Below are 16,597 nucleotides of genomic sequence, written 5' to 3'. Positions count from 1 at the left end.
CTGACTTTCTAGTCTCCTCAGTAGTTATCTTGTTCTATCCGTTCCATCTTTTGTTATTTTACTGGCCCGTTCATAACTTTGGCTGCTGAAGAAAAAAATTGTGGCTTGCTGGGCTTGTCCCTTTAGGGATTGGGACTCATGATCCGCGGGCGGGCAACCTAGTCATGAACGTGTGATCGCCGCGGAAATTTCGGGACAGGAGGACAGGGGGGGGCTGCGATGAAAAGCTTGATAGGGACGGTGCTTGGCAAGAGAACACAGCAAAGACGGGATCGCGAACAATGTCAGCGTCGTAGCCATTGTGTAAGAGGGAGCTCGGGAAGGGAAAAAAACGTGCTCTTGATGTCGCTCTGGACCCCCGTCGAATGCAACTATTGCCAGTAGACTCGGAGGCACGTCGAGTTAGTGCCATCTAAGTGCCATGCAGGCTGCAGGGTAAAGTGCAGTAGATTGACAAGATGCCGTCGATGCTTGGAAGCATGCAACCTTGTTGGGGGCTGTGAATTGCCATAAATCCAATCACAGGCAGGTGGCGCATACAAGGATTCTCATAGCAGTAAGACACACTCCGCCAGGGCTCCTTATCCCAAGGCTACGGATCTGTTTTGCCGACTTCGCGTAGTTATCTACCAGCACCTTGTTTTGCTGCTCTAGAGGCCCAGACTCTCGGGTTCTGATGCAATGCATCCCTAGCATTGCAGCTGCAACCTCGATTGTTGAAGATGTCCTTTGTAGATGGCAAATATTGTCCGTCTGCATTGCGTGATGGATGGGCTCGCCGCAACCACGTGCGACGGTCTGTTGGCTTGCTGCGCGTAATGGTGAGAATGCCCCCTGTATCGAGCAAGAGAACTTACACCCCCTGGTCTGTTCGTGCCAGCTGGGCCAATGGAACAGAAGGACAATATTGTCTTCTTATCGGATATGTGATTTGACTCACTTTGCACATGAAAAAGTGATTTGTAGCCTTGAGGCGTTTCTTTGTTACACGATCCTTGGCTGCAAGTGTTGAGCAGGGAAGAGGGACGGCCAATAAATGCACATAAGCTACAGGCCATCTCCGGAAATGCATGGGCAGGGGTAACGCGGAGCTGAGCGACTGAATTTGTTCGTATCTTGCCGAGTTGCCAACACGGCAAAAAATGCAAGCGTACTTGAGAAGTAGCCCTCCCTGTCTGTGCAACCGGGTGTGTGGTGGCTGCCATGCAATGTTCCGCAGCACAGCCCGCCGCTGCTATTTTCAGGCACATTGAGGCTGGGGGCTTGCCCTGAAAAGTCGATATAATGAAGAAACACAGCATATGTATGTGCTGAGCGGACGACGACTACGCATTTGGCCGCATCATGCTGTGGCGCGCAGCGGGATTGCAATAGACGAGCCGGACGTGGCGGGCTGTCAACGCCGGACAGGGGTTCGGCGGGAGAGGTGAGAAGATAGCTGCGCTCATAATCTGTCAAAAAGACCTCATTTGGGCAATTCATGCCACACGGCTGTTGCCGTCGCGATCTATATTGGCCCGCCAGACTAGCTATATAGCCCTCTCTGTTTCACGTAATCTGGTGCTTCGCATCGTGGGCTGTGCCGCGGACAGCTGAGCTTACCCAGTAGAGGCAGCCCGCTGCCCGATAATAGTACCTAATAATTACCAGTCAGCCTCACCGTGAGACGGGACCGGCTGCATGGACTTGGCGACGGCTTCACCTGGACGCGATGATGCTGTCGGGAATGCACAGGCTGGCGGTGACCGGGGCTGCCCTAGGGGTGTGCGCAGCTTAGTCGTGATGCTGAGGAGACCATCTCTCTCGTATCTAGCTCACAATGACACAGTGAAGTGGCCTTCAGCTGTAATAAATGGCGGGATCCGACAATTGTAGGACTGGAGCCCGACATGCGTTGTACTTGGTTGACCTGGTGTTGTGTTGTGGGTACCTGCTCGTTGTATGTGATTCTCAGCCCACGGTCAGGTACCGAGAATGGTCCTGCATGATTTGGAACGGCCAAGGAAAAAAAAAAAAAACTTGCACCCACATCACACACACACCACCACATCAAGAGGCTCTCAAGTTGGCTTCAAACCACCAGAATCCTACAGCCCTGATCCCAGAAACGCGGATCGGAGCATCCACAGACTAGCGCCGTCGACAAAAATAAAAAAAGAAGCGAGCTGCTAGAAGGGGAAAGGACAGAGAAGCAATGGACCAACGAGCGTTTGCCTGGGCGTCGCCTTGCGATGTTGTTGCCTCCAGCCTATCGGTATTTGGAATTGCCGTTTCTTGAAGAGGAAAAAAGAACATCGTCGCGAGTTGACCAGGAATTGATGAACCAAAGGCGCACAGGCAAAACACAAGCGCAGCACACGCTCTCCGCACAGCCCATCGGGCTCCCTCCCCACGAACCCCCCGGCCATGACACGCCCGAGTCGCCATGACCGCGGGCGGCGGGCTGCACCGCTGTCGTTGCGCTTGGGTGATGGCGTCGTGGCGGCGCTGCATTATTACTGTACAGCGCAATTTGACCGCAGCGCCATCGTTGCAGGTCTGCCGTTGGGGGCAAGAAACTCACCGACGCCACATCCTCGGCAGCCGCCGATCCTGCACACCACCACAGAAGAAATGAAACAATCGAGATGCAAACGACCCCCAAACCAGGTTTTCCAAAAGGAATCGCAAAAAAACCTGCTATAAGCTTTAAGCTTTTTTCCCAGCAGTATTCTTTCGTCCATCAAGTCAACGGTCCACAGCGCTCTTTCCAGGTCGTTTCCTTGTTTTGTCGTCCGAGCTTGTCAGGGGCAAATGGCGAGAAAAAGTCAAAATACAGCAGGGGGAGTTTTCTTACCTCGAAAATACGGTCGAGTGGCGTTTGACTTTTCTCCGCGCTCTGTAGCGAACGTCCTACAACTCCACTCTCGGATCCCGCTTTTCCGTCTTTTGCATGAGAAGACAATGGCCGTTTGTTGGGCAGGCATTTGAGCCTCATCTAAGTCGATCAGAGGCAAGCCTGTCCTCGATATTCACTGCTTGGTGTATATGCTATCAGGTCTTTTGATAACCGTAGCAGAACCCGGTGCCGGTCCGAACGATTTCTGTCTCTTGGGCGACAGCTTTCTTACTAGTCTCGCTCACGGAGGCCGCCTCACCGTTACCACCCACGTTTTGGAGCGGCCACCATTGTTCTATTCACGCCAAGCCACGGTCTGTTCCTGGCCCAACCCAAATCCAGAAACACAAAGCCCCAGGACTGAAATCCGCTCTGTCACCTCGCAGGCTCCCACCAACGGATGGTGTCGGGTCCGTACACACACCGTTCTTCACCGCGGCCCACTTGTCCACTCAGACCTTCGATCAAGCCTAAGAATTAGCATGTCTGTCTGGACTGGACACATGTATTCGTCTTGTACCTTCGCTTACAGACAAGACGCCCACACCCCCGGGACACACCCCCTTACCCTTGTCGGCACCCCCCAATACCTTGTTCACAGTCAATAGACGATCAAGCAACTGACTGACTGGCCTCTTCCGCTCAGTCCTTGACGATGGCTGATGACCGCACACTGGCACACTGGTCAATTCAACTCGGTTTAGTCGCTATCGGGCCCCTCTTGGCCTCGAATCCATAGTCCACTGTCGTGTCAGGCAGGAAACAAAATCGCTGCTAGTTCTTGTCCCATCTCCCATATCTTGCGAAGCTGGAACCACACTCTTTTACCCGAGACCTACTTGGCCTTGGAGCTCTTCCGGCATTCTATTCATTTTTTTCTTGATAAGAGCATCCGCTCTCTTTCTAGGTCTCTCTCGCATCTCACCACACATCAACGTAGAGACTACAATTGTTGCTTGCCCGTCTTACAAGTCCAGTATACTCAGCCGACCTTTCGCCTGCGGGCACTTGATCTCGACCAACCTTTTTACACCTGCGACCTTTGACTTTCGACAAGGAGGCATCCCAGCCCCTCCTTGAACTTTCACACCATGAGGTTCTTTAAAAGTCAGAGCCCGACTCTGGGTGAGCCCGGCCTGCAGACGCCGTCCTCGCGACCCCCAAGCCGCTCCGTCGCCTCGATGCGCTCGTCAAATTCCCACAGCGACAATGGAAACAAGACAGGCACGTCGACGCCGTCGCGACTCCAGTACTCGGATGACTTTCGGTACAGAACGGTTAGTTTGGCCCAGCAAAGAGAGAAACTCGCAGAAGCTAACGAGATTGGTAGATGGCCAACTATATTTACAACAGCATCATGGTCAGCGGCTGGATTCACCCCAACGCGGCCCAGGACCCCAACAACATCCACGGTGTACTCATTCGCCGCGCTCGCGGACAATATCTCTCCGTCCCGGAGCCTGTTCACCCTGTTCTCCATGAAGCTGTCAGCCGCATGAACCTGGCCGTGGCCATCACAATCCGACCTCGCTTACTGGAAGGGATCATGATGACTCTGACAGAGGGCCAGACTGAGCTGCGGTTAAAGGACGGTTCCCAGCTGCAAGTCATTGACTCTCTCAACCACGCACATCCCACCACGGTGAAAAAGTACCAATATGCCTGCATCTGCCAGCAGGAGCGCATGCTGCTTGTCTGGCATGACGACATTTCGCATGTCCTCAGCCATGCGGCGCACCTCGAAGAGAAGCTTCTCACAATGGTATGTACCCAGCCGCCGCAAACAACCCAGCTGCACCATACTGACTATGATAGATTTGGGGATCCGGTAAAGTGGCCACCACGGTGCTGTCATCGCCCTTTCGCACACCCTCCATCCTCTCCGGCCACACTCCTAGTGGCTACAACACGCCTGGGAACGTCATCACTGAAAAGGAGGCCTACATTGCCCCGGCCGAGGAGGCCGACGAAGAGGTTGCCGCCGAAAAGGAAAAGGCCATGGAGCGCCCCGAGTCCCTGAAGCGGCCCGTCATGCGCACCTCGGCCGTCTTCATCGGCCTCGCCATGGCCGTGACCATTGTGCTGCTCGTCGGCGTCTATATTGGCCGCCTGGTGAGCGAGTGCCTGCTCGACGGCACCTGGGTCCGCATGGCGCTCGTCTTCCCCATCCCGCTGCTCTTCTGCGTCAGCCTCTTCTTCTTCCAAATTGTCTTTTCCGATATCTTCCAGATGCTGGGCCCGATTGGCGGCAACACGACCAACTCGCGCTACTTTTCCTGCCACAAGCCGAGCGTCGAGCGCGCCTACGCGGCTGGCATGGAGCTTCCCAAGGTGACGATCCAGATGCCTGTCTACAAGGAGGGCATGGACTCGGTCATTATCCCCACCATCCGCAGTTTGCAGCAGGCCGTCTCCTTTTACGAGTCGCACGGCGGCTCCGCTACCATCTTTGTCAACGATGACGGCCTGCGCGCTGGGCTGACGGACGCGCAGGTGCGCCAGCGCCAAGAATACTACCACAACAACAACATTGGCTGGGTGGCGCGCCCGCGGCACAATGGTGACGAGGGCTACGTCCGCAAGGGCAAGTTCAAAAAGGCGTCTAACATGAACTTTGCGCTCAACTTTGCGCAGCGCGTCGAGCGCCGCATGCAGGACATGATGGATACCCGCATCGCGGCTACCGGCTCGGACCTCGTCGACGAGGCCGAGGAGGAGGAGCTGTATCACACGGCGCTCGCGCAGCTGCTCGACGAGGAGCCGCTCGCGTGGGCCGAAGGCGACATTCGCGTCGGCGAGATCATCTTGCTTGTCGACTCGGACACGCGCGTCCCTATTGACTGCCTGCTCTACGGCGCCGCCGAAATGTACCTCTCGCCCGAGGTGGCCATTGTGCAGCACTCGACCGGCGTCATGCAGGTCACGCACGACTACTTTGAGAATGGCATCACCTACTTCACCAACCTCGTCTACTCGTCGATTCGCTTCTCCATTGGTGCCGGCGAGGTCGCGCCGTTTGTCGGGCATAATGCATTTCTCCGCTGGCCCGCCGTGCAGGATGTCGGCCGCCTGGAGCAAGACGGCGCCTACACGGCTTACTGGTCCGAGAGCCACGTGTCGGAGGATTTCGACATTGCGCTGCGTCTGCAGATGAAGGGCAGCGTCATCCGCATCGGTTCCTACCACAACGACGAGTTCAAGGAAGGCGTGTCCCTGACGATTTACGACGAAATCATGCGCTGGCAAAAGTATGCCTATGGCGTCTCTGAAATGATTTTCCACCCCCTCCACCGTTGGATCTACCGCGGACCCTTTACCCCCCTCTTCTACACGTTTCTCTTTTCCAACATTATGTGGTCGTCCAAGATCTCCATTATCTCCTACATGTGCTCCTACTTTGCCCTCGGCTCGGCCCTCCTCCTTACCTGCCTCAACTACTTTCTGATTGGCTGGATTCGCGATGAACTGGCTTCGGCGTACCTGACATCCTGGAACGTCTTTCTCTCCCTCATCGTCGTCTTCAACGGCGCGGGCCCGATTGCCTTGGCCATCCTGCGCTACCGCACCGGCGAGCGCAGCCTCGTTGGTGCCCTCTTTGAAAACTACAAGTGGATGCCGCTTATGACTGTCTTCTTTGGCGGCCTCTCCTGGCACATCACGCTCGCCCTTCTCGCGCACCTCTTCCACATCGACATGCAGTGGGGTTCCACGTCCAAGGAAAAGGTCGACTCCAACTTTTTCCAGGAGGTGCCGCGCATCTTCAAGACGTTTTGGACCATGTACGTCTTCATCACCATCATGGTGGTGGCCATGATTTACCTCGGCGTCTTTGCGCCGCCGAACTGGGCCATTACCGACTTCTCGGCCATTGTGCCCCTGGCGCTCAACTTGTCGTTTCACGCGCTGGTGCCGTTTGTGCTGAACCCCAGTTTGATGGTCTTTGCCTACTAAGGGAAGATGACTGAGGTGGACATGATGAAGAGGGGGAGACTTAATTAATCGATTCTTGCGTATAGACTTTTGTTTCTTTTATGGGTAATATTATATAGACGGGCTTGGTTATTAAACCTGGTGTATGGCGATACTTTTTGACCTACATGTTTTCTGGAATCGCTGCCTATACCGAAATCACGCTGTATCACGGGCGAAGTGAAGTAGTTTAATAATGAAGAATGAAATGGAACTATGAGTATAAACTGCCTATTCATAAACGTGCATCTCATTCTATCCACACATGCCTAATTACCCAAAGATGAGGAAAACGTCTAGGTTGTGTGATTGGAAGTTTCAGTGTACAAAAAACACACTATATATCACTGGCGAAATAAAAGACTTAATGAAGAACCAAAATGGACAAATGAGTATAAATTGCCTATTCATCAACGTGCATCTCATTCATTCCACGCCCAGAAATGCCCAAATGCGCCAGAGACAAAGAAAACGTCCAAGTCGTAGTGTGACCAAAGAAATTTCATCATGCAAATTTTTTTCAACCTTCAAGTCGTAAATCTTAGTCATCCAAGTTGTTCAGTATACGATGCTGCTTCTTGCCCTTGCCGTTGCTCATGCCGCCCTTGAAATGCTTCTTGCTGCCGGCCTTGGCCAGCTCCTTGGGGTCCAGGCCGTTCTCGAGGGCGTACGCGGTGCGGGCCTTGCGACCCGTCAGGGCCTTGCCCGAGTCGAGCGCGCCCTGCTCCGTGTACTTGTAGTTGAAGGGGTTGGTGATGTGGCCGCCGGCGTTCTTGGCGCCGAAGAAGCCCTTGTCAAGCTTCTGCGTCTTGGCGCCCGTCATGGGCGCCATCGACACCATGTCGGAGGCGCCCGCCGCGGACTCGTCGTCGTCGTCGCCTAGGAGCGCGTCGTCGGTGAGGGAGAGGCCCTCTAAGCCGGCGGCGGCAAGCGCAGCGCGGCGCTTCTCCGGCAGGTGCCCCTCGTCGTAGAGCTCGCGGTTAAACGCAATCTCGTCGTCAATGCCAGGGGGCGGGGAGACGAAGAGCAGCTTGCCGTTGACGTAGTCCTTGAGGACGTAGCGGGCGGCGCGCGACTGGTCGGGCTGGCCGAGGCCGGACGTCTTGAAGCCGCGGGCGGCGGCGTAGGCGCGGAGCACTTCGTCGGCCGTGGCCACGCCGGTGCCGCCCTCGTCAATGGGACGCATCTGGATGGTGATGCCGTACACGGCCTCGAGGAAGCGGTGCGGCACACGCTTCGCGACGAGCCCGACGGGGCCGGTGAACTCGCGCATCTGGTCAATGGGCAGCACGCCGTTGCAGACCAGGTCCGCCTTGGTCGAGGCAAAGTTGGGGAAGACGAGACCAGGACAGTCGCAGAGTACGACGCGGTCCGAGAGGTGAATGGTCTGAAAGTGCTTGGTCTTGCCGGGCGTCGACGAGACGGACACCTTTTTGGCGCCGATGAGGGCATTGATGGTGGAGGATTTGCCGACGTTGGGGTAGCCGACGAGGCCGACTTGCAGCTTGGCGTCGGCGTCGGCGTCGGTTCGCTTGTAGCTGAGGAAAAGCTCCTCGAGCTCGTCCACGGTCAGAATTTCGGTATCGTCGACTTCCACGCGCAAGCTGCCGCCGTTGCGCTCTTTATCAGACTCCTCCTCGGAGCCCTCTTCCTCTGACGACTCGGATGTAGCCGCGGACGGCTTGCTAGCTGTATTTTGGGCGGCGGTTTCCTCCTCACTAACCTCGCTATCCTCACTGTCCTCTTCTTCCCTGTCGCGTGCCTCGTTCATCTCCTTGGCGAGTTCCGCGGAGAAGAATCTGAAAGCGATGCCGGCCGATTTGAGGTGCTTCGCCCAGGCCTGGCGCTGCTTTTGTGTCATCATATCAGCTTTGTTAATGAGGAGCAGGTTCTCCTTATTGGGATCGACATCTTTGACGTAGTGTTCCAAATCTTCGGAGCGAAAGAGGAGGGGATTACGGGCGTCGACAATCTGTACAATAAGATCGGAGCGTTCAATGACACGCCATAGTTGTCTCCAGACCTCCAAGTTTCTCTCAAAGGGTGTCATCAAAAGATCGTTATTTTGTTGTAGTTCGGCCAGGCCTCGTCTCCAGTCCAGAAACGAGTTGCGCTCTTGGAGATCAAGCTGCTGCGGTGTTGTCGAGGCGTCCCACTTTGGTCGGCGAGGGACCGTCAGTCTATCTCTGTGTTTCTTGTGCTTGCCTAGCACTGCGCGCTCCTCGGTTGCGGACAGAAGGTACGGGTTCTTCTGATCGGTATGTATAATCTTGACATTGTTGACCTTTTCAGCGGTAAAATCGGTGCCCGCCAGCTCGGCGGTCGAGAGGAACTCGTCCATGGCGCTCTGCTCCGTGACGGAGCGCATCTTAACCCAGGCAGCATCCTGCTTCTCGTTGACAAGATACTGTTCGCCGGTAGCGTGGTGCGTTCGCGAAACAGCACCCTTCCTTTTATCAGTAGCCTTGCCCTTGCCGAAGCGATCGTTCATCAAGGCATTGCCCAACCCGACACTCTGCTTCGACTTGGCCAGTACCATCTTGGGCGGCTTGTCCGGTAAATATCGTAAAAAAAGGTGAGACCCAACGGTATTAGAAAAATACAGGCCTTAGAAGGATGGACCCTGTAGCTTGAAGGTTAATTGTGTCGAGTGAAAGACGATGGTGGGATGGCTGAATAATTCGAGTCGTGGAGGGGCAAAATTCTATGATAGCGGGGCATTTCGCTATTCGTACTGTTTTTCGCAGAATTTTACGTGGGGTGGACACAGTGCTATCAGAACATAACACTGTAATGCGAGCCGTAAATTTTGTCAGTCACCTTGTTGGATTGGTGCACACGCTTTTCGAACGCTGCAAAATAAATATACCCAGTCCAAAATGCCCAAAGGAAAGTGGATGTGAGTCGCGTATGCCTCTTGGAGAATTCGCATGTGTTTAACAAGAACTTAGCGACAAAAAGAGTGCCCAGCACTTTACGCTGGTGCATCGCCCGCAAAATGATCCCCTCATCTACGACGAGAATGCGCCGTCGATGGTTCTGAACCCAACCGAAGGCAGCAAAAATGGAGGCCAGGGAAAGAACCTCGGCGACTTGGCTTCTGAGCTTGGTTCCGACGCCGAACATATTCGCGCCAACGAGGGCGAGGCAGCCAACTACGGTGTCTACTATGACGATTCCGAGTACGATTATATGCAACATTTGCGCGATCTAAACACTGGCGTGGGCGATGTCGTCTTTGTTGAGGCCAAGACAACGGGGAATGCTGGCAAGGGCAAACAGAAACAGTCTCTCGAAGATGCGCTGAAACAAATGGACTTGGAGCACAAGGCAGGAGATGTCCTGGACCCAGATATGCTGCCATCGAAAGATCTCCCACGCATGTCCTATGAGCAACAGCAGGACGTCCCAGACGCCATTGCCGGATTCCAACCAGATATGGACCCTAGATTGCGAGAAGTCCTTGAGGCTCTGGAGGATGACGCTTTCATCGACGACGAGGATGACGATATATTCGACCAGCTAGCCAAGGATGGGTATGAGGTTGACGAATACGAGTTTGAGGATAATCAATTTGACGACGACGATGGGTGGGAGTCTGACGATACCGCAAAGCCAAACAAGGAATACAAGGACGATGAAGTGCCACAGTTGGTAGCGGTCCAGGAACAACCCGACCAAGGCCCCTCACAAGATTGGCTGGCGGATTTCCAAAAATTCAAAAAGGAGCAAAAAACAGGCGGTCCTCTCAAAGCCGTAGGCGCCCCCGCTCAGTCCGAGCTGCAGTCCAACTGGACCACAACCACAAACGGAGGCCGCAAGAAGAAGAGAAAGGGCGCGCTCACCGTTGCTTCGGGTTTCTCCATGACATCTTCTTCGCTGGTGCGCACAGAGCAGCTCTCCTTCCTCGATGCGCGTTTCGACAAGCTTGAAGAAAAGTACAACGAGGAATTTGACGACACGGCCTCCGTGTCCGCCATCTCCACGGCTTCGAGTGTCACAGGCCCCGTCCGCGGCGACTTTGACAACATTATGGACGAGTTTTTGGGTAATTACGGTGGCAAGCCAGGCAAGAGGACACACAAGAAAGCCAAGGCGCAGACTGGTCTGGAGCAGCTGGATGAGATCCGCAGAGAGCTAGGCCCTGCACGAATAAAGGGACGGCGGTAAATTAGATGAATGACCATGACACCACATGCACAGGTGTACAATACCAATATTTCACCCGAGCGAGGCACAAGTTGCGAACTTGTACTACAAGAGTAAAGAAGTTCTTATTTGTTTGCATGATGTTACGACGTTCCGCGTTCCGCGGTTACACTGTGAAAGAGCAGGCGTCACGTGAGGCCTTGGTCTAGCGCGTATAATACAGTGGGTTGCCTCCAGATGTTTTTAGTGGGTAGCTTCAGGCGCCTCCATAACTTTGATCAACCATCTCGAGTTCACGGCCATCGCATGCGAACGTAATAACCGGACCTTTGGGATCTCCGCTCCATATGCAGGCGATTGCATAGGTGAATGCGACGTCGGCTGCATCGTCGGCCAAATGACTTCGCCATTTGGCACATCGACGCAGAGCTCGACCCCAGCCGTCTCCAATCCATTCGCGCCAAAGCCGAATCCCTTTGGCCAGAATGGCAGCGGCACCTCTGCATTTGGAGCGAAACCTAATCCTACCAATCCATTTGCCCAGGTTACGACAGCGGCGAGCAATGCGAATGGCGCGCCAAACCCTTTCGCACCCAAGCCGTCAGTGAAAGCTGCCGAGAACGGCAAACAGTCATCAACGCCGACATGGGGGAAAAAAGCAAATGGATTACAGCCCTCTTTCAGTCAATTCGGTGGCAAGACTGGAGCTTTCACAAAGCCCGAAGCTAGAGTGAATCAGACAACCGCGTCAGCTTTCTCCAGCACACAACCAGGAACCGGGTCACTGCCTAGGTCAAACGATCCCCACGCGAAAAAGATTTATGAACAGTTACGGCAGGATGGCATCGCGCCTCCAGCATGGCCGTCACAGCCTGGCGATCCCCAAAACAAGGTCGAAATGGCCAAGTTTCGCGAGCAGTATGAGGATTACCGAAGCAAAGTGCGAGCTTCGCTCACACGCGCCGGTCTGATCGACGATGCCAAGAAACGAAAAAAACTGAAAGATGCAATTGACTTCAAAGGTATCTGCGAAGATATGTGTCCAGAGTACGAGAAAATTACAAGAATCACAGAGCACGATATTCCAACACCAGAGAAGGATCCGAAGACGACCTTTGCCAGCACAACGCGGATGGTCAAGAAGCTCGCGCGATCTGCCGCCGGCCAAGAAGCACCTTTACCGATGGATGTGATGTCTGTACCAACGTTGCGAAAGACCCTCAAATATCTTGTGGATGACCTGTTGCGAAACGACGAAAACCTGCCCGCCCTACATGGTTATCTTTGGGACCGAACGCGAGCGATTCGACGAGATTTCACCTTCTTCTCAGCTCCGAGCATCGAAGAAATGCACATTCAAGCATCGGTACTGGAAGATATTGCACGGTTTCACGTCACAGCTCTGCACTTGCTCTCTGAAGCTGGAAAAGCGCCGGAAGACTTTGTGGAACAGCAGGAGCTGGAGCAGCTGGGTAAAGCTCTCTTGACGTTACGTGACATATACGACGACTGTAACGCACAAGGCTCTCCCTGCGAGAACGAGGCCGAGTTTCGAGCTTACCATTTGCTATTCCGCGCCAACGACCCTAATATTCTCGAAAATGTGCAACCGAGTCTCTGGGACTTTGACATCATCAGAACTGCGGTTTCGCTGGTCGAAGCTCTGCAGAATACGTCAAATTTTCATGGTCCGTTGGTCGATGGCCCATCCCTCGCCGCAGGTGGCGCTCACAACGTCTACTTTACAATCGTGAAGGATAGTTCGGTGTCTTACACCATGGCGTGCTTTGCAGAATGCCATTTTCCTCAGCTGCGCCGCTCGATCCTACGTTGCTTGAAGAAAGGCCTCTCACGGCCGAGAGAACCGTCGCGGGATGTAACAGCAGCAGCACTCAACAGACACTTGCAATTCGACACGGTACAGCAGGCAATCGACTTTGCCAGGCTACACGATATTGAGTTCCAGCCCAGCCAGCAGAACCCTGCAGATCCGAGTCTCAGTTGTGCCATACTCTACAATTCATCGAGTTTGCCGCACCACCGACTCTCACATCAGTTTTCACAGACTCTTGTTGAGGACAAGCGAGGGTCCCGGTCCTTGCCCGAGGTCATACAGAACACCGTTTTCAAAGACACGCCGACACCAGGGAAACGGGAGACCTCACTTGCTCAGGAGGGCAGCCTCTTCGTACAAGACGAAACCGCGAAGCCGCCGTTTAGCATGCCCCCGCCTTCGAATAACCCCTTCAGCGGTTTCGGTAGACCGACAAACGGAAACACGATGGGCGGCCCCCTGGCAAAAGGTTCGATCCCAATAAGACCTCACAGACCTTCAGAAGACTAACGACTCTCAGCCACGGCCGCAGCCGATCAAGACAAACCAAGGGTCTTCGGGCAAGGTGCAACCCCTTTTAAAATAGCACAACCTTCAGCATCTACGTTTGATAAAAGCGCTGCTGAGAGAACTACGCCTGCACCTAGCATTGGCAGCACTCAGCAAAACAACCCATTTGCTACAGCTCCGGCCTCATTAACGCAGACTGTGTCTAGTGAGACGGTCGCCAAGGAGAGCTCTGCTGCCAAGCCAGGTCCCGATGCCGAATTCGACGCAAAATTGGAGACAAATTTTGCAAAGACGAAAACAGGCCAAGTGCAGGCTCCAGCAACAGCAACAGCAGTCAATGCAAAGACCTCTGTTGGCTTTGGCGCCAGCCCAATCGCGCCAAAACCTTTGACCACCACCGCTACTGCTTCGCCGGCTAAGCCTTTGCCTACTTCGGGCTTCTCCGGCTTTAACCCAGAGGCGTCGACGGCCCCGACAGTGGCATCATCTATGCCGCAGAGTACTTTGCCCGCTTTCGCTGGCCTCGCACCGCAACCGCAGCAGAATAAGCCACCTGAGGCGGCCAAGAGCTCGACCCCGCCAGGCTCACCCACGCAAGCAAGTCCAATCACACAATCTGCATTTACGAAAACGCCAACCCAGCTAGGGGTGTTTGCACCGACAAGCAAGCCAAACTCAACCGTCAATTCATTCACTCCCCCGTCAAATCCTCCGGCGTTTCTAGCTAGCACAACTCCGCCCGCTATAGCCCCGTCAGTTGCAGCCCCATCGCAACCACCAATTCCTCCACAGCCCAAACGTGATCGACTATTAGACTTCACAAGATGGTTTGTGGAGGGTGATGGTGGATTGATGACCGAGTTCCAGCAGCATTTCTTGGATGGACTACTCACGCCCGTCTTTCTGGGCTGGCAGCAGAAGGCAGAAGAGAAGCTGCGACTCGAGGCGGAAGCGCGAGACAACGCTACCGCAGACGACTTCAGGCACCGTTCCTTGTCCTTGAGATACTTTTACCGGTGGAAAACTCACGCAAGAGAAAAGCGCCTCAAGTTTCTGCGTCGTAGTGGGCGCGATCAGCTTAGGGACTTTTATCGGGCTCAGCAGAGGTCTTCACGCATCCCACAAGCCACGCCCAAATCCCAGCCCAAAGTTGCGCCCGTTCCGCAGCCGAATCACGAGCAGGCTCTTATGGAGGGTCTCCGCCGAAGCCAGGCTAGGAAACGCTTCATCCCGCCCCCGACGCCATCCACTGTGGATGTTATTGGAAACAGAGACTCTGCCGCGGCCATCGGGCGCCACTTCAATCTGCCCGCATCCCAGAGCGGTATGTCTTCTCCAGCGCGGTCACGATCGAGCTCCGTTTCGAGAGGAGGCTCCAAGACTAGGGCGCTTCGAGAGGAACTTCTTGGCTCGGGTGCTGGATGCTTCCGCCGCTCTCTGCCCTCGATTGCCTCTAGTGAAGATTCGAGATCCGAAAGCGTGCGAAGCAGCAAGGTCTCGGAGCGATGGCGACTGAAAGCCATGGGCATCGTCCAGCTCCCTGACGGCACTGCCGTGCCGGAGAGCCTCATGAATGACCGGCGATTTAACCCTCTCAGCCGGTCATCATACAGAGCCTCTTCGATTGCCAGTGTGTCATCCCGACGGCCATCAATTAGCAGCATCCCGCCGCCGCCTCCCTTCTCGAGCGCTAGGAACGGCGCGACTCCTCTGGCTGTATTTGAGGATTCGGCCGGTAGTAAGAGGAAGCGGGCAAGCGAGGGCAGCGCAGAGCCAATGGAGCTAGACGACGGATTGGCGTCAAACGGCCACAAGCGCGTCATGAGCGATGCTAGAAATGTGGCCAACGATTTGCGCATTCTGCGAGAGGAACTTGAGGAAGGGACGATGTGGTATAGGTCACATAATGAGCGTCTACATACCGAGATTACGAGCAGAGCTGCAACTCCAATGGATGGCAACTTTTAGTGTGTCGTGTTTTTGCAGCGCCACGCGGGATGACGAATGTCTTGCTTCTGGTATGTTTCCACGGTTCTAGTTGGAGCGCTTGGCTGAGATGGGCTCTTTTATCCTTTTTTTGTTTTTGTCTTGTTCTTGTTGTCTGTTTTCTTGTCTACGTATCATTGTGGGACAGCATGGGATTTTTTTTAACACGGGAAGCACAAATACCCACGGGGAAAAGATGGAAATGACGCCAAGTTGCACATGGAGTGAAGGGAGGAAGAGGCGCGTCCTACCTTGAGCCAGTCACACCGGGGTGCAAAAAACTTGTCGGAAACGACTCAATCCGGGATCGGAGGGGGGAAAGAAGGGGGAAGCACAAAGCATCACAAACTTTTTTGAGCACTTTTGTATATAAGCGCGACGATAAATAGACGTCGGGGGGTGGGTGAAAGGGGTGGCCATGACGATGGGATAATACCAATATTTTATGACTCGGTGTCTGAAAGACGCCACCCACTACTATTACTACTACCACTCCTTCTCTGGACTTGTTTGAAGTGATTATGTTACACGAGCCAAGCTGGTGATTGTCCATGGGCTGGGCACAGGATTCATGTCGCTGACAACTTGAGTATTGCAGACTTGGGTATTGCAGTGCTTGCTTGGTATTAGAGAGCGACGCTTGTGTTTGTTGTCAACACGCCACGAAGAAAAAAATATATACGGATATAGAAAAAACGACCCTTCCACCGTGAAAAGCCTCCCCTTCCCCCAAAAGGATCCCGCCGTCCACTCCACCACGCACTTCTTTACCGGCCTTTATCGCTTCGGCGGCGGGGGAAACGTCGTCTGGAACTGTCTAGACGCCACCGGGGCGTGGACGTCCGTCTTGCTCCCCTTGGAGCGAAGCAGACCACCGCCACCGCCGCTGCGACCCTCCCACGACGGCTGCTTGGCGAGCCCCGCGCGCGACGATGGCGGTGACACGGGGGAAAACGCCGACGTCTGGCCGGGGGCGAAAAACGGGGTGGCCGACGTGGCCGACGACGGCGTCACGTAGCTGTCGGGCGAGTACGGCGACGACGACGACGGCGACGTCATGACCTTGTCCAGGCGGACTGGGTTCTCCTCCACCGCCGCCGCCGCGTCCGCGCTCGACCCGTTTTGCTTGTGGGAAAAGTTGCGCACCGGGCCGGCGGGTGGGTGCGAGCGTAGCGCGTCCATGCCTGGCTGCGGCTGCTGCTTCTTGTCCGCGGCCGCCAGGCCGGCCTTTTCGTCGGCGGCCGTGGCGTAGCGCGGAAGCGGCACGGCAG

General features: G+C 54.8%; 4 protein-coding genes across 4 annotated transcripts; 3 read left to right on the top strand and 1 right to left on the bottom strand.

The window, feature by feature from the left end:
* Positions 1-3,969: 3,969 nt before the first annotated feature.
* CCM_07781 (uncharacterized protein) lies at positions 3,970-6,829 on the top strand (the record flags this gene model as incomplete). The annotated part of the gene is made up of 3 exons (XM_006672921.1): positions 3,970-4,155; positions 4,209-4,640; positions 4,694-6,829. The coding sequence occupies 3 exons, from the start codon at positions 3,970-3,972 to the stop codon at positions 6,827-6,829; spliced, it is 2,754 nt and encodes a 917-aa protein (XP_006672984.1).
* A 559-nt stretch (positions 6,830-7,388) lies between these two features.
* CCM_07780 (ribosome biogenesis GTPase Lsg1) lies at positions 7,389-9,386 on the bottom strand (the record flags this gene model as incomplete). Its single annotated transcript, XM_006672920.1, has 1 exon — positions 7,389-9,386. The coding sequence occupies one exon, from the start codon at positions 9,384-9,386 to the stop codon at positions 7,389-7,391; it is 1,998 nt and encodes a 665-aa protein (XP_006672983.1).
* A 340-nt stretch (positions 9,387-9,726) lies between these two features.
* CCM_07779 (low-temperature viability protein ltv1) lies at positions 9,727-11,017 on the top strand (the record flags this gene model as incomplete). Its single annotated transcript, XM_006672919.1, has 2 exons — positions 9,727-9,746; positions 9,799-11,017. 2 exons carry the CDS (start codon positions 9,727-9,729, stop codon positions 11,015-11,017), a joined length of 1,239 nt encoding a protein of 412 aa, XP_006672982.1.
* A 376-nt stretch (positions 11,018-11,393) lies between these two features.
* On the top strand, positions 11,394-15,308 carry CCM_07778 (MCM3-associated protein; the record flags this gene model as incomplete). The annotated part of the gene is made up of 2 exons (XM_006672918.1): positions 11,394-13,299; positions 13,351-15,308. The coding sequence occupies 2 exons, from the start codon at positions 11,394-11,396 to the stop codon at positions 15,306-15,308; spliced, it is 3,864 nt and encodes a 1,287-aa protein (XP_006672981.1).
* Positions 15,309-16,597: the final 1,289 nt, after the last annotated feature.

The sequence above is a fragment of the Cordyceps militaris genome (assembly GCF_000225605.1).
Source record: "Cordyceps militaris CM01 unplaced genomic scaffold CCM_S00006, whole genome shotgun sequence".
NCBI classification, from domain to species: domain Eukaryota; kingdom Fungi; phylum Ascomycota; class Sordariomycetes; order Hypocreales; family Cordycipitaceae; genus Cordyceps; species Cordyceps militaris.
This window is presented reverse-complemented; position numbering and strand designations above follow the sequence as displayed.